Source organism: Pinus tabuliformis, chromosome X (genome assembly GCF_031772625.1).
Source record: "Pinus tabuliformis cultivar Carrire ecotype Pingquan chromosome X, CPIR1, whole genome shotgun sequence".
Taxonomy (NCBI): Eukaryota; Viridiplantae; Streptophyta; class Pinopsida; order Pinales; family Pinaceae; genus Pinus; species Pinus tabuliformis.
Window position 1 is genome coordinate 862,982,394 of NC_142308.1, and position 24,630 is coordinate 863,007,023.

Here is a 24,630-nt window from a genome sequence, read left to right on the forward strand (position 1 = left end):
TAGACAACTTTTTACAAATTTTTCAACCCAACTTCGTTATATTAATCGACATATAATACAATTGTCTAGGGCTCCCATACCAGGGATAATGGTACTCAAATATCCAATGGTACAAGAATACAAGATACAATGACAACCTCACTGCTCTAGTGCACAATCACAACCTCTATGTTGTATCTCGTCCTGTTGGTCCTTCGCTCTCAATCTGCAGCAACACAACTCTGCCTCTATCAATGAAACAAGTCCATCTGCCCACTGAACACAGCTCCACCTGCTCTCACGCTGATCGTAATTCCATCTACACATCAACACATCAAGACTTTGTTTGAGTTGTTCACAACTCCGTTTGTGAACAAGTCCCTCTATCCACTATTGCTCCTCAGCTACTCAAGCTATCCTTCCCACTATAGCCTTCCATTGTTTCTATATGAAGGCTAACATAGGGCAGGAGGGTTGCCACCTATCATTGTTGTAAGTCTCTTCTCCAACAATGAACATGGGTTGTCATAAACTACTCCTCTAGGCTGGCCAATCCCTGAGCTCTCAAACTGCCTCCTTCTAGTAGCTTCTCTCGTCCATCAAAGAGCTACTCATAGGCTCAATACTTCACCCAACACATAGTTGTCCAAGTCTACTGCTTCTACAGCTACGCTTGGGTCACCTACACGCTGCCCTCCACCAGTCCAAAGGTACCCAATACTTCTTTCCACACTAGGACTTCATCCCTAGCATCAAATCAACACAAAATCATCATAACATACCTTGGTTTATAGGTTTGTTCACTGCTACACTTTGTTGCTCATGGTAAGGGCTTGTGACCCATTATTACAGCCCTCATAACCTTGAACAAATAGCCCTCTACAATTGTGGTCTTGTTGTCCTTTGCTCCTGTTGTTCAAAATTGCTTCCTAGTAAGAGTCTAGCCTTAGATTAGGCCCACCAATTCTCTCCCAACTGCCCAGAACTCTTCCAAATCCTGCGGACCCTACAGCAGCCCTAAACAACCTCTAATTAGGCCTTTCAGCCCCCTGCAAAGTGACTATCCTCTACGGCCCTCAAACAGAGACACTCCTACACAAAATGGCACCTAAACAGACCTTCAAACCTCACTCCAAGCTTGCGGCCTCCTGCACAAACTCGTACCTGCAATAGAAGGAAGAATGTGCCCAAAACAATCCCTCTCTTCCAAGCTTTGTCCTTCTTTCTTCTCTGACTACCTCAAAGATGAAATGATGATGATTTGATGCACTTGGATGGTGGGGAATGACCTCCAACATCAGTCCAATATATTAAATCTCATGTGGTGTTAAGACATGACTTGTGGCACTCCAAAATGTCAAGTCGACCTCCAATTGGTGCCACATTAACCCACATCTCCATCAAAAAATTCATAACTCGTCGTAGACAACTTGGAATTTGATGATTTTCATTGTGTTGGATTCTCCTCAACGTCCTTTATCATCTCCATCCATCACATGTCTAAAATGCCCCATGGTTTTGGCCCAACCCCTTTGGGTACAAAACCCCAACCTTGGGTTCCAAGCCCACAATGCTCTATTATGGTGCTCCATCCTCCAAACCCTGAACCCTAGGGCTTGGAGTACCTTCCACGCTATCAAAAATCAACACTCCCTCTTAGCGAGGGAGGTACTTCCAAGACTAGGAAGTAGCTCGTCGTCATCATCACTACTCGCAATGCTCGCCCAACTCCTCGCGCTCACAACTGCAACAATCCCTGTAGCATGAAGTATGCCTATCTCGGATGTGTCGTTGTCACTGGAAGCATCCTGCTTCTTTTTCTTCTCCTAAAATGTCTTCCACTCTCTCCATGATTCCTTATTGGCAGCTTTAGGAGCACCCTTGCTCCCCACTGACCACGCGCTCTTCTAGGGCAACAAAGTCTCCCTCTGAACCTGCAAGCTCCCTCCAGAACTCGACTCCCTCTAAGCCTCCTGAACCTGGACCTTCTTCTCTGGAACCTGTACCTAGCCCTCTGAAGCCTGCACCTGCACCTACATCTCTAGAACCTGCACCTGGTCCTCCTGCTTCGTCTTTCCATGATCTATAGACTTGCCCGTCAGCTTGTATAGAACATGCTCTCTAACTCCAAGTACAATACCTACGGAGCTAGAGCCTTTGGTTCTGAGTCTTGCCTTCCCATCCTGGAATAAGACCTCAAACCCCTTCATCTCGATTACAGAGACAGATATCACGCTATATCTGAGTCTCAATACAAACTGTACATCCTGGACCCGCATCACTCGTCCCGACTCCATCCTAAATGACACAACCCCCGATCCTTGGATATCCTTCTAACTCTTGTCGCCCAACGTCATGTGCAACTTCGAGTCCCACTCTGCTAGTCTTGAACACCTCCTATGACCCTGTCATATGTTTCGATGCACCATTATCAACCTACCATCCATCCTCATCGATGGTACCTCGCAAGAAATGAGAAATCATAGCAAAGTCCTCCTCCTCCAACCTCCTAGTGAGAACATATGTCTCAACAAAGGTGGCAACACTGGCGACCTACTTCCCTTTCTTCTTCTCATCATCTCTCGTCTTCTTCTTCATCGAACATCTCGACAAAAAATGACCCATCTCACCACAATTGAAACACTTGACTTTACTCAAGCCCTACTGCTTACCTTCATTCGTGCTGCAAGTGCCACGTCATCATCTAAAGCCTTCTTCTTTGGATGAAGATCCTCGTCTTACAACTCATCCTGAATGAAGTCATCCCATAGCCTATTCTAGTCTGGCAACGATTAGTCACACCGACGGCAGCAAGCTCATCTTTGACCTAAGGCAACCTCGTCAGATATGAAGTCACTCCTTCACCCTGCAACATCTTGGTGGACTTCAACTTATCCTCCAATACCAGTACCCGGTTCTGGTTCTTATTCAAGAACAAATTCTGAAGAGCCATCCACATCTCATGTGCAGTGTTCTTTTCGAACAAATGAGGTATTAGGGGGTCCTTCACACCATCTAGGATGATCAATCTCGCCCTCATATCCAATTCCTCATACACTTCCAGCTCCTTAGGGTCGGTTGACCTCTTGATCTATTTCTCGGCAAATTCCCAGATCTTGTTGACCTGCAATACCAACTTGATCGTTTCCTTCCAAGGACTATAGTTGGACAACCCTTCCAACTTGTCCTCATACTAGAGACCAGCCTGTAACTTCGACATTGTAGTGAACCCTTCACCTACAATCTGACCAACTCCCTCTTAAGCTGTACTTTGTTGTGCATTCCCTGATTCACTCTCTCCCAAAGTAGCTCAGACACGCTTCGATACCATGTTCAATTTCCATAACCATAGTGTCTAGGATAGAACCTTAAATCTTCGACGCTACCAAACCAAGCATCTCAACAAAGCTACTTTGCACAGTAGAACATAAACAGCAGTAAATCACACACGCACAAATATAGACAAATTTTTCAACCCAACTTTGTTATATTAATCAACATATAATACAATAATCTAGGGCACCTGTACCAGGGATAATGGCCCTCAAATATTTAATGTACAAGAATACAAGATATAATGACAATCTCGCTGCTCTAGTGCACAATCACAACCTCTATGTCGTATCTCGTCCTACAGTCCTTCGCTCCCAATCTCAGCAACACAACTCTACCTCTATCAATGAAACAAGTCCATATGCCCACTGAATACGGCTCCACCTACTCTCACGTTGATCGTAAGTCCATCTACACATCGAGACTATGTTTGAGTTGTTCAAAACTCCGTTTGTGAACAACTCCCTTTGTCCACTGTTGCTCCTCAACTACTCAGGGTCCTCTTCCCACTATAGCCTTCTATTGTTGCTATATGAAGGCTAACATAGGGCAGGAGGGCTGCTACCTATCACTATTGCAAGTCTCTTCTCCAACAATGAACATGGGCCATCATAAACTACTCCTCTAGGCTGGTCAATCCTTGAGCTCTCAAACTGCCTCCTTCTAGTAGCTTCTCTCATCCATCAAAGAGCTACTCATAGGCTCAATACTTCACCCAACACACAGTTGTCCAAGTCTGCTGCTTCTAGGGCTACTCTTGGGTCACCTACACACTTCCCTCCACCAATCCAAAGGTACCCAATACTTCTATCCACACTAGGACTTCATCCCTAGCATCAAATCAACACAAAATCATCATAACATACCTTGGTTTATAAGTTTGTTCACTGTTGCACTTTGCTGCTCCTAGTTAGGGCTTGTGACCCACTGTTACAGCCCTCATAACCTTGCACAAATAGCCCTCTAAAGTTGTGGTCTTGTTGTCCTTTGCACCATTTGATTAGAACTACTTCCTAGGAAGAGTCTAGCCTTAGATTAGGCCTACCATCCCTCTCCCGAGTCCCTACGGCCCAAAACTCTTCCAAATCCCTACGGCACCCTACAACAGCCCTCAACAACCTCTAATTAGGCCTTTCGGCCCATACAAAGTGACTGTCCTCTGAGGCCCTCAAACAGAGGCACTCCTACACAAAACGACACCTAAACAGACCTTCAAACCTCACTCCAAGACTACGGCCTCCTCCTGCACGAACTCGAACCTGCAATAGAAGGAAGAATGTGCCCAAAACGATCCCTCTCTTCTCCACCTTGTCCTTCTTTCATCTCTGACTGCCTCGGAGATGAAATGATGATGATTTGATGCACTTGGATGGTGGGGAATGACCTCCAACATCACTCCTATATATACAATCTCATGTGGTGTTAAGACATGACTTGTGGCACTCCAAAATGTCAAGTCGACCTCCATTTGGTGCCACATTAACCCACGTCTCCATTAAAAAAATCATAACTAATCATAGACAACTCGAAATTTGATGATTTTCATTGCGTTGGATTCTCCTCAACATCCTCTATCATCTCAATCAATCACATGTTTAAAATACCTCATGGTTTTGGCCCAACTTCTTTGGGTATATGTTGATTTTTGGGTAGCATTGGATGTGCTCTAGCTCTGAAATTTTGTGGAGGGGCTAGAACACATGAGATCTCCAAGACCTAGAAATCGTTTGGAGAAATTCCACTCAGATTGTATTTTATTAAAAAAATTAATATTTTTAATGGGGTTCCTAAGTCTAAACTTAGGAAAATTAAAATATTAATGGGTATTAATAAAAATATGGGTGAGAAGCTTCTAAGTGATGAGGATCAAGTCTAATTTAATCTTAGTCGTTGATTAGAGACTTAATCTCGGTCACTAATTTCTCAATAAGAAAAGTATAAATGGAGGCTTGGGGTCAGTTGGAGAAGACACACAGAGAGATTGAGGAAATTGATTTTTGAGGTGAGAAGTTCTCGGGAGGGAAATCGATTGGGGAGATCTTGCCGCTGAGGAGCAGTGATAGTTCGAGAATACTGACAGAGAGGCGGAGAGAAGCTTGTGGAGGCAGCGTTGTAGCCAAGAGTGCTGGTGTTGAGCCAGTTTGGGCCCACGCAGCCTTGACGCAGAGCCAGAAGGACCAAAGCAGAGGGAGGAAGTTGCCTTCCACGCAGAGAGCCGAAACTACCAAAAACTGTCACAACAGTCGGGAAAGCTGACGTAGAGCCTCAGAGAGCTCCACGAAGGCCCACGTAGTTACTATGAAGGGGCAGCGCAGTTGTAGCCGGGGCCAGCCAGTTTTATTGTCGGATCAGCCTAACTCTATCGGGTGTAGTGAGGTAAAACTCACTCAGGTTTTCCGCCATTGTATTTCTCTGTCACTAGTTTGACGGGAGGGCAACCAGCGTTTGTATTTAGAACTTCTTCTTAATAATAGAAAACCCTCAAATCTGCGGCACCAGTTTTCCCACATTGGGTTTTTTCGGGGACATTTAGTCCAAAAATAAGTGTGTCCTTTGTATGATTGTCTCATTTATTTTTCATTACTTGATCTGTATATTGGTGTAGGCTGTAGTCTATTTGCATTAATATTTTCTGAATATTTCTAAAAATAACTTGTTAAATGAAAAACGCAAGTAGGTAATGCAAGTCAGTTTACTGCAGTAGGATTTCTGGTTTGTTAGATTCAGAAATTTTCACATGGTATCAAAGTGATTGCAAATCAAGGAGGACTGAAGCCATTGGCAAAAGAACAGAAGAAAATTTTTGTGCGAAGACAGATGTCCCAAGAGATAGCGCAGTTTCTGGCCGAGAGAGCAAAGGAGGGTGACGCAGTCACCAAAGGAGGCACACGCAGAGCCTACGTCAACCTGATTGGGTGACGTTGTTGATGCAGAGGGCAGTGCAAAGACTGTTGAGTCTCATTTTTCCAGTTGTCGTGGCTATAGGTGCAGCGCAGATTTCATCTAGAGTTGTTGGTGGGGTGTTGATTCTGTTGGTGCAGAACAGTACCTAATGGGGCAGAAGCAAAGTAGAGGGAATCAATTCCTCATAAGATTTCTTGCCAAGAAATCTAGATCCAGTACTGAGCAACAGTAAAGAGAGATCAGAGAGGGGTGATTCGACAGTGATTAGCAGAAGGATTTCCATGAAGGAAATCGAAATTCAGAGGGAGCTTGTTCCTTAGAGGATTTCTAGCGCCAAAGAAATCCAGATCCGAGTTTTGTTGGGGCAACAGCAAAAGAGGGAGAAGAGAACCAGTTCGACATACATTTGAGCAGAGATGGCAGTTAACGGACTAAGGGATCAGGATAGGTTGGATGGAGCATCCAACTTTGTCATCTGGAAGACCACGATCCTGGCAGTTTTGGATAAAAATCGCATCAAGGATTATGCCTTGAAGACAATTGTTGTTTCAATTGATGTTGATCCTCTCAAGAAGTATGAGGAGGCTCAAGCTCAAGCGAAGTGCATGATCTTGGACGGGGTCAAGGATCATGTGATCCCACATATTGCTGAGAAGGACACAGCAAGGGAAATGTAGGAGGCCTTGACCACATTGTACGAGGGAACTTCCATTTAGTGGAATATGTTGCTTGAGAGTCAGCTGAGACAATTTCAAATGCAGAAGGGAGAAGAAATCGATCCCTTCCTTCTCAGGTTGCAAGGGATTCGTGACCAGCTAACTTCCATAGAGGCTACACCAGATCCTGAATTTATGGTCAGGCCTGCCCTGAATGCAGTCACTGAAGACTGGAAAACCTTTGTCCAAAGCATCTTGGGCAGGGCTTCTCTTCCCAATTGGGAGAAGATGTGGGCAGCTCTTCAACAGGAAGAGATCAGACGGTTGACCAAGGTGGGAAGCAGTAGCAAAAGGATCAGAATCAAGGAGGAAGAGGAGGACGCAGCTCTTGCATCAGCAGGACAACAAGGGTAGCAAAAGAGGAAGAAAAAGGACATATCCAAAGTCAGATGCTTCAGATGTGGAGAAATGGGTCATTTCGCCATGAAGTGTCCTCGGAAGAAGGGCAAAGAAGAGAAGTGTGACTCAAAGGCTACTCCAGCGAAAGCTAACAAAGAGGACAATGATGATGAGTGCTCATGCACCTCTAGAGAAGAAGTGGGGCAATATTGAGCTATAGTAGGGAGGACTACAGCAAGGGGAAGGATCCTTGAGGTGCCCAAACTCTTGGATCACATACGGCTACGGGAGCCCTTAATGACAGTAGCAAAATGACTGGAGTCAGTTGGTGCGAGGGATGATAGAGCGATAGTGGCAGAGGTAGAGTGCCAAAGTCTGAAGCAGTGCAGTGGAGTGTTGCAGCAATGCAAGAGGCATAGAGAAAATACAACAGCAGTGCAGTAGCATAAGAGGGTCAACACAGATTAGCAGCAGAGGTAGCTACAGCATCACGGGGCATCCAAACTAACCAACATGTCAGCTTTTGGGTGGATTTTCAGTTGCTTACTTCTCAGCAACCGAGTTACAGTGCATCAGTTGGCAGTGGCAGTGCTATGGGCAGCATGATACAGCATACTGAGAGGGAGTTGTAGTACAAATGTAGCAGTGACAGTGGAAGTGTCATGGGCAGCAGTATAGATTGCAGCAGCAAGGTGGATGAGGAGCAACAAGTCGAGCATCAGCAATGCAGAGGATCGATGTCATGGATCAATGTGATACTTCTACTGGGAAGTATTGCTAGAGCACATTCCTAGCTAAGAGGGAGTGTTAATTTTTGGGTAGCATCGGATGTGCTCTAGCTCGGAAATTTTGTGGAAGGGTTAAAACCCATGAGATCTCCAAGACCCAGAAATCGTTTGGAGAAATTCCACTCAGATTGTATTTTATTAAAATAATTAATATTTTTAATGGGGTTCCCAAGTCCAAACTTAAGGAAAATTAAAATATTAATGGGTATTAATAAAAGTATGGGTGAAAAGCTTCTAAGAGACGAGGATCAAGTCTAATTTAATCTTAGCCGTTGATTAGAGACTTAATCTCGGCTGTTAATTTATCAACAGGAAAAGTATAAACGGAGGCTTGGGGTCAGTTGGAGAAGACACACAGAGAGATTGAAGAAATCGATTTTCTGAGGTGAGAAGTTCTCAATAGGGAAATCGATTGGGGAGATCTTACAGCTGAGGGGCAATGATAGTTCAGGAATACTGACAGAGAGGCAGAGAGAAGCTTGTAGAAGCAATGTTGTAGCTAAGAGAGCTAATGTTGGACCAGTCTGGGACCAGGCAGCCTTGACGCAGAGCCAGAAGGGCCAGCGCAAAGGGAGAAAGTTGCCTTCCACACAAAGAGCCGAAACTGCCGAGAACTGTTGAAACAGCCGGGAAAGTTGACGCAGTGCGCAGAAGAGCTGATGCAGAGCCTCAGAGAGCTCCACACAGGCCCACGCAATTACTATGAAGGGGCAACACAGTTCTAGCCAAGGCCAACCAGTTTTGTTGTCGAATCAGCCGGAATCTGCCCGGTGAAGTGAGGTAAAACTCACTCAAGTTTTCCGCCATTGTATTTCTCTATCACTGGCTTGCCGGGAGGGCAACCAGCATTTGTATTCAAAACATCGGCTTAATAATAGAAAACCCTCAGAGCTGCTGCAATGGTTTTCCCACATTGGTTTTTCCGGGGACGTTTAGTCCAAAAATATGTGTGTCATTTGCATGAATGTTTAATTATTTTTCAGTACTTAATCTGTATATTGGTGTAGGTTGTAGTGTATTTGCATTAATATTTTCTTAATATTTCTGAAAATAACTTGTTAAATGAAAAACGCAAGTAGGCAATGCAAGTCAGTTTACTGCAATAGGATTTCTGGTTTGTTAGATTCAGACATTTTCACAGTACAAAACCCCAACCTTGGGTTCCAATCCCACAATGCCCTATTGTGGTGCTCCATCCTCCAAACCTTGAACCCTAGGGCTTGGAGTACCTCCCAAGCTACCAAAAATCAACACTTCGTGGCTTCCTTACCTCTTCTGTTGCCTCTTCCCTTGGTGTCACAGCCCTTTAAGGTCCTCCTCTAGCCTCATCACAGGCCTATCTAGGCCTTAAGCCTGGCCAATGTGATCTCAAGCCCCAACGCTAGCATTCTAGACCTAGCGTTGCCCTATCTTGGCCCTTCCTTGCCTCTTCTCATCTCTAATTTGGGTTATCATTGATTTTTTGCCTCTAACACTTTGTGTTTGCAGAGATTTTCGAGCTAATACTTGTAATTACAGGTGGTCTACTCAATGAAAGAGTCTTGGGCAAGCGAACAATCACTCATTGGTTTAATTCCAAAAACCCTTGTTTCCTCACCATTTTCCTAGCAGCCATCTGATCATTTGTTTGCAGTGGTAATAGGTATATAGCTCATCTCAGTGGCTCAAAATTAATTAATAAGTCATCTAACACATTGATAAATCAATTGGATAATTCTTTGTTTGGTAAATTTCATAAGTTTTGATGGTTGTCACACTGTTTGGAGAAGCACTATAAGGTCTGATTTTACATAACAGTGACATTGGAAAAGATCCTAAGTTCATCAAGCATTTGTCTCTTGGTTTCCCTTGCATCATTGGTTATAATTTTGTTTTGGCAAAGTGGTTTAAAAGGGCTGCCTTCTAGGTTTCCCTTGGCTGCCTCATTCATCTCGTTACTCTTGCATATGCTTGCACTTATAGACATCTTCTCACTGTTTGCATTCTCATCTAAAGTGCTCTCATTTAATCAAGAGAAAGAGGTAATTTCGGGACTGTTTTGGCATATTTAGCATAATATTAGCTACTGCTGTCCTAAAAGTTTAATTATTGTTCATTGAATGTCATTGGAACATAAGTTACATTAAGACATGTATTGGTTGATGCTCCATTGATAAACATTGCATATTATTTGTGAAAAGATTACTAGCATTGGTAACTTTGGATTTTAAAAGTGAATTGACTATTGGTTAAGTTGTTGCATTGCTAATAAGAATACTAACATATTGGTTTCTTGTGAGTTTCATAATCCTAAATGTCATAATTGTGCACTAAGTAACTCACTCACAGAAGCACTTGACTAATCAATCTCTTTTTTTTAAATCTCGCTTTAATATTGCTTAAGGATATTGGAAGCCCAATTGTTTAACATCTAAAGTGGTATTGTGGTAACTTGTTGTAATCATCTAAATTGTCAATCTCTTGAGCAATTGTTTATTGGCATCCTTTCCATTATTGTATTGTCTCTAAAGAACCTTGGTTAATTGCTTTAAGTAATATCATGGATAAGTACTCTAATCTTTTTTACCTGCCATCATTGTCATTATTGTTTTATGGTTAAATTGAATATCTATTATGGATGGTAATTTGCCTTTGGCATAAAGAGCATTAATCTTGTTTCTTGTTTAGTACTTGAGCAATTATCTCTTGGTTACATTAATACATCTTTTGAGCACTATTGAAATTGAGCACTTTACCTTGTGGATAAATTGCCTCTCATCCATTGTCAAGTACTCTTTGTCATAAGATCAAGTATAACTAAGTACTTAATATCATAAGCAATCTTACCTCAAGATCACTCAATCACCTTGCTTTTGAATTCTAGGTCTCGTCTTGCATTAATAAATTACCTTCAAGCCTAAGCTTGGTTGATAGAAAGATAGGAACACCCTTTATCTTGTAGCTTGCGAAGGATAGACCCTCTCTAGTGGTTAACACAGTGACCATGCAGTCGTCAGACTAGCCTCAAAACCGTTGAGGATTAAGGGATACACTTAGCTACGCATATAATTAAAATAAACCAAGATTTTTTGCATCTCATCTAGATTGTAGAATTTGCATAACATATAGATTAGCAAAACATCTTAAGTAGTGATTGTTCATCCGCTCATTTGGTATTTAATTGATATAAAGCAAGTAATTGACTCGACAAGGCACTGGTCTCACATATTAATCTAATATAATCTTTAAAACTTGCTAAATCAACCAAGTGGCTAGGCCATTCAATCGTGTCTCCCAGACTTGTGGTTGCCAACAAATCTTGCATTTTCACATTTCATAGGGACTACCCCCCATAGCCTGTTGTTGGGGGATGGCTGCAACAGAGAGGGCAGGGATCAGAGTGACAACGCCTGCCCTGAGCCGTTGTCGCACCCTGCCTATACAATTGCGACAACAGGGCCTATAAACACTTCAGGGTGGTACGGTGGTGCTAGGGACCAAGGCATTGGGGCATCCTTTCAACTGATCGCTGATAAAACTAGGGCATTGGGGCGTCCTTCCAATGGGAGCTGGAGAAGAATGCTTTTCTAGAATTCTAGGAAGTTGTAGCTTTCTTTTCAGTTGGAGCTAAAGATTAAAGAAATTATTAGAAAAGTATTTGGTGGTTTTTGACCCGGAGGGGGTTTTCCACCTAAAAATCTTGTGCCTATTGTCTCTATCTTTCTGCATTGTTGTTTACTGTGTTACTAAATAACTATAATATTGTTGAAGATTAACTAGTGTTGTGAAAAGATTAATTGAGTGCTAATTGTAAGAAATATTGATTCACCCCCCCTCAGTATTTCCAACATGATGCAGCTTCCTACATTTTAGGACCCCCATCATCTATTCATGATGTAGAGTTGCAATATGCATAAGAAGAGAATGTTGATCCATTTGAGGATATGTAGTTAAAGCTACTGCACATTATCATATTAGTAGAGTGATCATAGATGAGACACTCATTTTTGTACTTACTGTAATCATTTATGATATTATCCAATGTTGCACGAAGCGGAAGCGTTTTTTGGAAGCGGGGACGCCGAAGCGTCATTTTCCAAAAATCTAGGAAGCGAAGCGTCCGCGGAAGCGTCTGCTATATATATATATATATATTTATATATTTTTTTGCATTTATACTCAAAACAAACATCCCAAATACCTAATTAATTGTAGAAGACATGAAAACATGCATATTTTTGCATAAATCAAGATAGATATAACATCCATTGTACATTAATGATCTAGAATCTAGATTCTTCTCCTCTTGTATAGCCTTTGCCTCTACCTCGATTGTCTAGGGATATTAGTCAACATTGCCCAATTTTGATCAAACTACCTAATTCAAGACTTAAAATATGGTAGAAAAAGCTTAACATGTTTGATCGATGATTTTGACTTGATTGAAAGGTAATTTTTTGCTAAGGGCGTGCCGTGTGACAAAGGAGTTCAACAATTAACACCACCAACACTAGGGTACATATAGGGTTTGGTGCTCTTGATTAAATGCTAATCGCATACCTTCATACTTGATATAATCTAATGAAATGCCACAATCCCATTGATCCTGAATTCCTGAAAACTGTTAAGTCTGTTGAATTTTGAATAGGATATGAAATTCTATTTTCTCCATATGAAGTCCAATGAGGCTGGAACCACTCTCAAATATCCTGAGTCATTTCATGGTAATGTTAAAAATTTAAGTAAAAGGATGAAAATGAAAAATAAAGGAGAATGTCACTTTTACTTTAAGAATTTAACATTACTATGAGGGAGCATCTGCTATATTTATATTTTTTTTTGCCTTCATTCGTCACCCTAACCCAAGGTGGACCCACCCCCAACAAGCAAACTCACCTAAAACTAAAAAAAAAATTGAAAAAAAACGATTTTCTAAACGCTTTTCTGGAAGCGTACAGAAGCGTACGCTTCCTCCTCCGAAGCGCCACGCTTCCAACGCCTGAAGCGCCGTACGAAGCGCGCTTCGGCGCTTCCGTACAGCGCTTCCAAATTTCCAGGAAGCGGCTAAAAAAGCCGAAGCGGCGCTTCCGAATTCGGAAGCGCCGCTTCTGACCAAGCTTCCTAGGCCAATGTTGCACGAAGCGGAAGCGTTTTTTGGAAGCGGGAACGCCGAAGCGTCATTTTCCAAAAATATAGGAAGCGAAGCGTCCGCGGAAGTGTCTATATATATATATATATATATATATATATGCATTTATACTCAAAACAAACATCCCAAATACCAAATTAATTGTAGAAGACATGAAAACATGCATATTTTTGCATAAATCTAGATAGATATAACATCCATTGTACATTAATGATTAATTATTCGAGCATCAACCATTTAGATGCATCAACCATCTAGAATCTAGATTCTTCTCCTCTTGTCTAGCCTTTGCCTCTACCTCGATTGTCTAGGGATATTAGTCAACATTGCCCAATTTTGATCAAACTACCTAATTCAAGACTTAAAATATGGTAGAAAAAGCTTAACATGCTTGATCGATGATTTTGACTTGATTGAAAGGTAATTTTTTGCTAAGGGCGTGCCGCGTGACAAAGGAGTTCAACAATAACACCACCAACACTAGGGTACATATAGGGCTTGGTGCTCTTGATTAAATGCTAATCGCATACCTTCATACTTGATATAATCTAATGAAATGCCACAATCCCATTGATCCTGAATTCCTGAAAACTGTTAAGTCTGCTGAATTTTGAATAGAATATGAAATTCTATTTTCTCCATATGAAGTCCAATAAGGCTGGAACCACTCTCAAACATCCTGAGTCATTTCATGGTAATGTTAAAAATTTAAGTAAAAGGATGAAAATGAAAAATAAAGGAGAATGTCACTTTTACTTTAAGAATTTAACATTACCATGAGGGAGCATCTGCTATATTTATATTTTTTTTGCCTTCATTCGTCACCCTAACCCAAGGTGGACCCACCCCCAACAAGCAAACTCACCTAAAATTAAAAAAAAAATTGAAAAAAAAAAAACGATTTTCTAAACGCTTTTCTGGAAGCTTTTCTGGAAGCGTACGGAAGCGTACAGGAAGCGTACGCTTCCTCCTCCGAAGCGCCACGCTTCCGATGCCCGAAGCGCCGTACGAAGCACGCTTCGGCGCTTCCGTACAACGCTTCCAAATTTCCAGGAAGCGTCTAAAAATGCCGAAGCGGCGCTTCCGAATTCGGAAGTGCCGCTTCCGGCCAAGCTTCCTAGGCGCTTCCGTACGGGACGCGCTTCGGGGCTTGGAACCGTGGGGGGGTGCGCTTCGTGCAACACTGATATTATCCTTTTTGTATGAGGGAGGATGCATCATCTCAATGTTTCAATCTTCATACTTATAATATATCTAATGATTTCAGTTCTAAATGTTGTGATTTATGAATGGATTTGATTTTTGAAATCTAAAAGTGTTTTTTTAATTTTAAAAATATTATTATATTTTTTGTACTTGACATATCCTTGTTGTATCCGGATCTTGGATTTTCAAAAATCTAGCAGATCTATATCCGTATCCGAATCCTGGTAACTTACCCTTTCCTCAAGTTTTGCACTCAAAAAGAGGCTTGCATCTTCAGAGATTCAATCCCTCTCGATGCTTGGTAGATCCGGAGTTAAGATGGATTTATGCTGGTTCTAATTGAGTTAAATGCTCCTTTCCTTATATCAAGGTTAACATTTGTTATCTTGTTCCTTTTATTTAGTGTTTCGTGTAGGGTGTGTCACTTCTTCCTCCTGTGGGAGACTCCATAACAAGTCCTATATCTCTTGTGAAGGCTCATGATTTCATTTACTATTTTCATTCTTTAGAGTGGAAATTTGTTCTGATATATTAGGGGAGGAATCATTTGGGTATAATTTGTTAGAAGGATCTTTGGTGTAATTTGGCTTTTATAATTCAATTTTCTTATTTTTTAATGAATTGTTTATACTATTGAATCTCTATTAAGTTCTTTGAAGAGTTTCCTTGACATGTGAGGAAACCTAGAAGGAGATAAGTCGAAAATACAATAAAAAAAGTAGTTTCCTTTCTTTTTCTTTAAGAATTCATATCTCTTGTTTTATTATTTTAACTATTATTTTATTATTTTCCTAGGCTCATTTTAGACCTCAAAATTCCTCTAATATGTGTGTGTATACATACATATCAAGTTGCCTCGTTTCCAATTTTTTGGGGGGTCACATTTCCAGTGCGTTTGTGTTTCAAAAATGCTTACATGTTTCCCTGTATCATGCAACTTAGGGGGTAACATATAGTGTGTTGGCAAGTTATTGCTAAATTGGATAGAATGACTCTAAAAATCATGCTTAAAATATTCTCCAGTTCCACAGTTATTTGCCCCAAGAATCTAGATTTTCTAACTACATTTATTCTCAACCATGGATTTGAAGTCCTGGAACTTATCTAGGACTTGACTCTTTTGTATCAAAAAAATTGACCCATGTGCACCTAAATAATCATCAGCGAACATTAAAATATACTTCACACCTAAAAGAGAACGCTTTTCCATCAAACCAAACATATCATTGTAAACAATCTATAGGGGGGTGGTTGTATACCATGACTTTCCCTTCTTGCACTTCTCCCTATGATGGTTTCCCAAAATTCATCCTTCACAAACACCAACGTGGAGAGATAAGGTAAACCATGACAAATCTTCAACCAAACCATCAACTACAAACTTCAAAAGTTTAAGTGACCCATTCTCCCACTTCAGATCCACACTTAAGCAAACTCACTCAAAGACCACTGTAGAAGCACACTCCTAAGCCTTCCATGACACTTCCTACACCTGTTCAGAACGCCCTACTCTAGCCTGCTCCTATCTTGCTCCTTCTCGCCTTTCCCCACTCCCACAACACTCCCCACCAAATGACTTCCTCATGCATGTTGAGGGAATGTCTCTTTTTTTTAACATGGGGCCCACAAATAGGCTTTAGGGTTTAAAGTAAACAAAAGGGAGAAAGTAAAAACCTTCTCTCAAGTGGTGGAACATGCATGGTGGTTTTGCACCACAACTACCACATTTGGTGACATGGGTGCTTTCACAAGTTGTGAACTTCTACATAGGGTGTTGGAGCACCTATCAATTTCATCCACAGTCTCGTAAGAAAAAAGTTGAATGTACACCAATCACAGAGATTGGTTTATGTGCATTACCAAGATGCAAATATGGATAAAGCATATAAGACTTGAGAAAACAATGCCAAGGAGGACAATTTTGAGAACTTGAATGCTATTATTTTTACGATGATGATCATGGTGAGATGCCAACCCCATCTACTGCCAATGATCACCCTACGAAGACTCCAAAAATAAGAGCTTCATGCCCAAGTTCATCTTCAAAATTACCTCCTCCTACACTACCACAACCAACAACCAACAGAGTGCATGGAGGTCATGGTGGTGCTAAGAGGAAGGAAAAGGAGATGTCATAGACTTCAACTCAATTTAGTGTTTTGGTTTTCAAACTTCAATTAAATTAAAACTTATGCAAATGCCCTATTTTGTAAACACAACTTTTTTGACATGTTGACGTATAGCCTATTTTATTCCATAAATTCATGGTCTAGTTCCTATTCTATGTTTTAAAAAAATGTAAGTTTGTAACTACTAAATGGTTGATGGTCTAATTATTAACAATTAATTTGCCATGGATGACATTGTTGATTTGGGGTAGCATCGGATGTGCTTTAGCCACAAAAATTGGTGGAGAGGCTAAGGCACATGAGATCTCCAATACCCAGAAAGGGTTTGGGAAGATTCTAAATAGTTTGGGAGATATTAAAATAATTAATATTTTTAATGGAATCCCTAAGTCTAAACTTAGAGAAAATAAAATATTAATGTGTATTAATATAAAACTATGTTAGAATGGTCCAAAAGTCATGGATCAAGCCAGATCTAATCTTAGTCATTGATTAGGGACTTAATCTCGGTCGTTGATTTGTCAACGAGAAAAGTATAAGAGGAAGCTTGAGGATCACTTGGAGAACACACCAAGAGATCAAGATTTCGACTTTCTGGGGCTGGGTTTGCTGAGAAAGTTAAGAGAGTGATCGAAGTTGCAGTTGAGGGGCAGTGAATACAGAAGCAGAGAGGCAGAGATAGCACCAGGAGGATCAACGCAGTAGCCAGAGAGAGGGACGCAGAAGCAGCCAAGGGTTCACGCAGAGGCAGCCAGGGCTCACGCAGAGGCAGCCAGGAGCTGCGCAGTGCCTCAGAGGGCTAGCGTGGGTGACGCAGAGGGCCAGAGGGCTGACGCAGTGCCTCCAGAGGCTGATACAAGCCAAGCCAGAGTGACGTTGGGCTAACGTCGGGCCAGAGAGAGGCTAACGCAATCCCTAGAGGCTGACATTGGGGTTTCGTGGGGCAGATTGGAGCTGTGGAGCTGTGGAGCTGCCGAAGTGTTTATCCAGAGTTTCAGCTGGAATATTTGCTTCCGAGTAGAGAGGTACTACTGCCGAGATTTTTCTATATTGGGTGAGGCGAATTTGGCACCCAGATTGTATTATGAAACTGCTTAATAAATCAAACCCTCAGATAGTTACACCGGTTTTCCCACATTGGGTTTTTCCGGGGACATTAGTCCAAAAACAACAATGTCACTTGTGTGCTTGTTTCTAGTTCCTTCAGTTGATGATTTGTAATGTGTTGAGCATGTACTTGTATTTAATTCCAATATTTACATGGTAAATACCTTATTAATTAACAGAACAAGTAGGTAGGAATAAATCAAGTAGCTTCTTCATATGTGAATGAGAGAGGGGTCCCCTTTTGGGATTAACACTGTGATGAAGGAAATCTCAATTCCGCTTCCCTTTGACAAAATAAGCAATGAGTTTCAAGCCAAGTTTAACAAGATCAAGTAGCTTCTCATGCTCCACAATCAAAGAATGACAAAACTGATCAAAATCTAGTTTAGCATACTAAGCACCACTCATTTTTTACAAAGCAACAAATGGAATGGAATACCTCATATGGAGTGGGAAGATTCCTGAGAATAATATGAATACAAACAGCATCGGTCTTCTTATATTGAGTCCCCACAATCCTCCGACCACATTTGAGGTTCCTCAAGGCAAGCTAGGTAATCTACATAACGTAAGAGTACTAGGGTTGACAAAAACTTTTCTCAAGCATGCTTGGGAAGGTGGAATCAGAGCTCATCTGACAAATGGATGCCAATCAAAGCTCAGGTTTCAAAAGTCTGATTTCACCAGTTTTCCTTCTCATCATCTTTAGGCTGATCCATGGTAGGCCACATTCCCAGAACAGATCCTCCATCTTACTCCACTTATAATTATCACCTCGCTTGTGCAACTAGAGATGTCACTGAGTCAGTCGTTTTCAGTCCAGTTTGTTTGAGTGTTTTAGTTCAGTTCAGTTTCTTTATGACTAAATATTAAGGTCCAAAATCCTTACGACTGTGGATCTTAGCCATTTAGTTCATTGGCCGAAAGGTGCACAATAATAGAGTAAGCAGTTTGAAATGTCTACAAGAAATCGGCAGTAAGATGCCATGTGTTTCCATTGAGATTAGAATGCATCTATTTTAAGTACTACCGTTCATCGAAATTCAGTATTTCTCTTGTTCAATGCTTTGTGTGCATATGAAAACTCATCTGTTTTCAACAACCCAACCCTGGAGACAATTCTATATGGCAGCAAGATCCATGGTTTCTCCCTTCATGAGATATGAGGACAAACTCCTTCTGTACCAATATATACACCTTACGCCATTCTTCTTTGTTCTGAATTTCGACAATTGTCTATAAATAACCTAAATTAACAATAATCAGCAGTATAGGAAGCCGTCATTCCTCTGCTCACTGCAGGCTTCGAGAAGCAACCAGGATGAACTAAAGTTTTCTCTCTCTTCAAATCATTGCTTCATAAAACCAGTTTGGATTTCGCTGCAAGTGGACATGGGCTGAGATATCTGATATAGACCCAGTTGTCTCCGAGGTGTGTTGAGACAATTATAAGGCTATTTAAGGAAACCCCGTGATAAGCTAGTAACGCAATCACACACAAGGAATTATAGCTCTCTTCTATATTATATTTGGGAAAAACAAAGCAATTACTTGTTTAAGATCTTGCGCCCTGCATAATCAGAAATCTACTGGGCAATCTTATTCAAAACTGTGCTCGAACCGTGAGAGAAAATTCATGAAAATGGTAGCTTACCTTCTTTAGCTGAAAGCATTGTGAACCGTGAATAATCAAAATGCGCCCAGATATCTTCAGGGCCGCAACATAGCCGCCATTCTCAGGAAGGTTTAATAGTCAAGCTAAAATCCCGGCTTCTCAGGAAGGTTTAATAGTCAAGGTAGAATCCCGGCTGGCAGATTCACAAACGCCTTCCACCCCAACCACCCTGGACAGCAGCATCTATGAAAAAGAGTAACAGTAGCCACCCCTGGACAGCAGCATCTATGGAAAAGAGTAACAGTAGCCGTAAAATAATGAGTTGATATTTGTATACGAAATTGCCCCGAAGGTTGCGTGTTGTACTAGAATGGTGGGCAAAATGAATACATGCCCACTCTAAAACAATAAATTGTTTATTTTCCACATGTCAAAACATCAAATTTGTTTTTTCCCCTATTTCACACAGGCTTTGTGTACCCACGCCCACAAATTAACAAATTAGCTGTGTTTGAATAGCACAAATTAACAAATTAGCTGTGTGCTTGAATAGTTTTTTTGAAAGGGATTCAGCGTTATCGAATCTGTGAGACACTCAAAAATTTAATGATGGTAATAAAAAAAATTTCTAAATTTTATTATAATCTGGTCAAAACTAATTTTATATACCTTTAGACTACACTTTTCACACCCCTTCCCTGTCCGAACGGGATCAAAAAGGTCTACTTGCCTGACTGTTAAACACATCAAACTCACCCTATTGTAAACCCTCCTGTCCCGTCGGAACTCGGAACTTGGTTAACGGCGGACAGGTTTGCGATTTTCAAGCTGTATATTTCATCCTCTTTAAATGTGTTTTTCCGTATAGCCATGCCTACTCATACGACACTATGTTAACCCACTGAACCCATGTGTTAAATAAAGCTTATCCTAAACGTATTAATTTATGGGGCATGGTTCCAAGGTGATTATTGTGACATTAATATGTGAGGTAGGGTTCCAACTCGAATTTTGTGATGGATTATGATTTGATGGGTTATAAATTTAAGGCGATATATTTATTTATTTTATCAAAGATTATCTAACAATTTTTTATTGAAATATAAATAGGTTTAGATTTATTAGGGATTAAATTTTTTCATTTAAAAAAAAATTTACACCTCAAAAAATATTTCGAATATCATTAGCGAAAGAGCCCAAAAATTGTCTACAATAAATTGACTATTTTACCTCAATTTTATTTTAATTATTTATTTTTATTTTTATTTTTTTATTTTATTATCTTTTTAATTTTTTATTTTACCTCAAATTTATTTTAATGATTATTTTTTTTATTTTACCTCAAATTTATTTTAATGATTAATTTTATTTTTTATTTTATTTTATTTCTTTATTTTTTTTATTTTTATTTTTATGTAATTTGACCTAGTTAAAATATTTAGATAGCATAACTTAACAAGACATTACAACATTTCTTCCATGAGAGCGTTCCTCTAAACCCAATAACATTTTTGGAACAATTTCAATTAGACTATATGTTTTTAATGTATCTAAAACATATTATTGATAATCACAAAAATTATAATTTATTTATTTTTAAATTTAAATTGAATTATATTATTAATATAATATTTAATCCAATTTAGATACTCCAAATGTCAAATTCAAAAATATCTTAAATCTTAAAATATTTTATAATAGTTAAGTTTTAAAATATTTTTCACTTTAATTTTTTAATAATTATTATTATTTGTATCAGAGTCTTTCGATAAAAATCACATAAAAAAAATTAAACACGTTTGGAACCAGCGAATGTGATTCATCTTGGACAAGATGAAAAACCAAATCCAAACAATGTAATCAATAGATGTAGAGAACTTTTAACTAGCCATTAAATCAACAACTCCTTATTATATTAACATTTAGAGAATTTATAATTTAATTTATCATTTTTTTAAAATATATCTCTATATTTTATTTTGCAAACAAATTAAATATTAATTATTTGTTTTTTATTTTTTCCCATCTCTCAACCAAAATGTCTAGGTCTAAACTTTATCTCCTTTATAACATCTAATTATAATAATTATATTCACACTTTGACAATTTATAATGTAACCTCTATCTCCTTTATAACATCTAATTATAATAAGTATATTAACACTTCGAGAATTTATAATTTTTAAGAGATGTGTCTGGACACTTTTATTTTACAAAAAATATTGAATATCAATTATTTAACTTTTAATTTTTGGTCTGAATCGAAATATCTCATAACAATATCTTTATATGTAGCATCTATCTACTTTACAACATTTCTTTCTTATTTTTTTTATTCAATAAATGGATTAAAAATTGTTGGAGTATCTAATATCGTTATTAAATTAGCTTGATTCAAAGGACTAATTCATTTTTTTAATCCAAATTATCATAAACATGTTTTCTTTATCTCTCGTGAAAAGCAATCACAAAGGAAGTAGAGGAGATAGACTCAAACATAATTGTATCTATATCAACATTTAAGATCTCAAAAAATGTACTTTGATAGTTTGCTAAAGATATACACTTACTTATATATAGATCTCAAAAGATGTACATATACTTATGTACCTATATATTGTTTTTTATTGTTTTTATTAGAATTTTATTATTTAATATTTTATTGATGAAAGTTGTATTTTTTTAATATATTTAATTAGTTTTATATTTAAATTATTAATAATAAAATATATTTTTATTTTTATTTTTATTAATTAATTTTAAATTAATAATATTTTTTATTATTTTAATTTAAAAAAAAAAAATCCAATATTTTAACAAATTATATATGATAATTAGTTGAATAGAGGGGACTTTGAAGGCTTTTGTGGCAGCTAGGGTTTTGCCCTAGCTGATTCATGCTCAAATTGTGGGGATCTCTTTGTAGATCTCTGTAGCATGGCTTTTACATCCCGAACAATGGCGGATAATCCTGATTCAGTGAAGAAGATGATATCTTTTATAGGAATAGCAGTTGGTTTAACAAGCTCTTCCTCTCAGTCAACTCAAGCCATGGTTTCATACAGTGTCATGCTGAAATCTAATTATGTTTTTCTAGTAGTTCAAGGAGCTCCTTCGTTGAATGTTCCTTTAGATGAAGAAGCCTTTAACAGTGAAAAAAAAAATCAGATTAAGTTTTGGTCTACAGATTTAATGGGTTTCGGTCGCAGTTAGCTGATCTTCATAAGTGGATTTTTGATTTTTTATAATATCAAGGATAATAAGACTATTTGTGAATCCTAGCCCTAGTTCTGGGGTAGTGTTGGTCTCTTCATGCAACCCTGGTCTCCCACCTTTGATTTGGTTATGGAGTCAGCCTCCATGGATCTAGTGTGGATAAGGCCTCTTAACCTTCCCCTACATCTTTCGAATCTCTCACCATTTTCTTCCACTAGAAATGCATTAGGGGAGTTTTATTTCCATAACCCAAAAAATGAAAATTTTTATAAGACCACTTATGCTCGAATGTGTGGAGATGGATTTCAATAAGGGTTTTCCTATCAAGATAAGTCTGACGGCTCTAAAATATGTATGGGTTTAGAAGCTTGAATATGAAAGTATTTCATTTCGATGACGAGCATGTTAGGAAATGGGGCATGTAATAAAAAATTGCCCCAAGCATTTGCAGAATAACAAAGTTTGAAAAAATAACGAAGGCACAAATGGTGGGAAGGAGCTCAGAGTGAACAATATACGATGTACAAAGAAGAAGAGGTTCAGGGTAAGAAAGAAGCAAAAGACAAACAGGAAGAAGTTTTTGTTAAAGAAATTCCATCGAAGGAAACAAAAATCATTCATGAAGAAGTGCATGTTAATGAGGACCCTTTGGATTTAGCATCATTCGAAATGCAGCAAACCCTAGTGAAAGTTGTATCCCCCTTCAAATCCTCAAGGAATAAAGATGGAAAAGCAATTTCTTAGACAAATCAGGCAGATGAGGAAGAACCTAAAGACAACGATGCTCACTCATCCATCGATGTCCCACCGGATGTAGTAGAAAACACGGGTTGGATTCAAGTCGGGAAGAAGGGCAAAAAATATTTCCCCAAGGAAAACAAAAAGCCAGTGAAAATCAAATCAAAAGGTAGTGCAAAATGGAATGTAAATGTGTTTGGATCTTGGGATGATTTGGGATCGTTTCTTTAGTGATGTTAGTAGAATTGCATGAAAGAGCATGTAAAACCATAAATGTAAACACTTAAAGAAGAAGCAACATAAAAGGAGACCATAAAGACAATGCACCCAATGTTTAATAATAGTGTTCACCTAATGTGGGCTACTTCTTCGGGCCTAGCTTCAAAGTGGAGAGGCCTCTTCATTCATCTCAGCGAAAATAAAGGCAAGTACATGGAAAAATACATCATTATACCTTCATTCCTGAGAATGACCTGAAAATGGGTTGCTCAAATCCCAAATATGACTGCACCAATGAAATCCTTGTGAAATTATGAGTAAAATGAGTATAAAATTAGTCCATTGTCAACTCTAGACCCCGCAAAGAATCTTCAAGATTCCACAGTTGAATCTTCTGGGAATATTCTAGAGAATATTACAGGGAATATTCTCTCGATTGACATGCCTACAACGTTCTGCCTCTCGGTTCCCTTGCTCGTTGTTAGGGGGTTTTATATGGTTATATTAATTTCCCTTCACTTAAAATGTCAACCAAGGTTCGTAATCTTAGAGCTGCAAAACATCACAGTTCTAGGTACAAATCTATTAAAGTGTACGTACTCTATTATGAAAAGCACACTAGCTTTCTAATCCAATTGTCTTTCCAACGCATTGTATTTAATCTTAAAATCAACCCAGTACAGAATTAAGTACCAACTACTTGAAACTCATATCATTGTCTTAACTCCTATATCAAAAAACATTTGATTACTCTAATCAAACTTGTTGAAGTGAGAAACCTATTAATTTCTACTCAAGAATACTAAATATCATAAATCAAAGGACTGGATTACTCTAACAATATGCAGTGCTTATAGCACTCGAATTCTAGCTTGTTCAAATCCAATGTAATTGCTCAGATCAATCCAAGTTATATAACGTATTCGAAGCAAATCTAACAATAATATATCCCAACTTAATCCTAATCCCAATCAACTAAATCTAACAATGGCTTAACCCAAAAGAACTCATTTTCTCGAAATTCCAACCCCAGGGTTTTCAATTAACAAAATCTCACTCAACTCTAACCTATAACAAATTATGATTCTAACAATAATGCATAAGACCAGAAACACCATTCAATTTGAAAACGAGAGATCATTCAAACAAAAGCAAAAGCTATAATACTAACCACACATCTGTTGTTTCTGATTTGAAAATTAACTAAAAGAAA

The 24,630-nt window shown here is 39.0% G+C and overlaps 1 protein-coding gene across 1 annotated transcript in view; it reads right to left on the reverse strand.

Moving 5' to 3' along the window:
• The window catches only part of LOC149142436 (uncharacterized), a 274,916-nt gene extending 254,857 nt beyond the window's left edge, over nucleotides 1–20,059 (reverse strand). The window contains exons 1-2 of the mRNA XM_089451481.1: nucleotides 19,914–20,059; nucleotides 19,284–19,487 (exon numbers count right to left, since the gene is read on the reverse strand). Coding sequence (XP_089307607.1) covers nucleotides 19,284–19,302 — 19 coding nt within the window. The 5' untranslated portion in view covers nucleotides 19,303–19,487; nucleotides 19,914–20,059. The remainder of the gene's footprint in view (nucleotides 1–19,283; nucleotides 19,488–19,913) is intronic.
• Nucleotides 20,060–24,630: the final 4,571 nt, after the last annotated feature.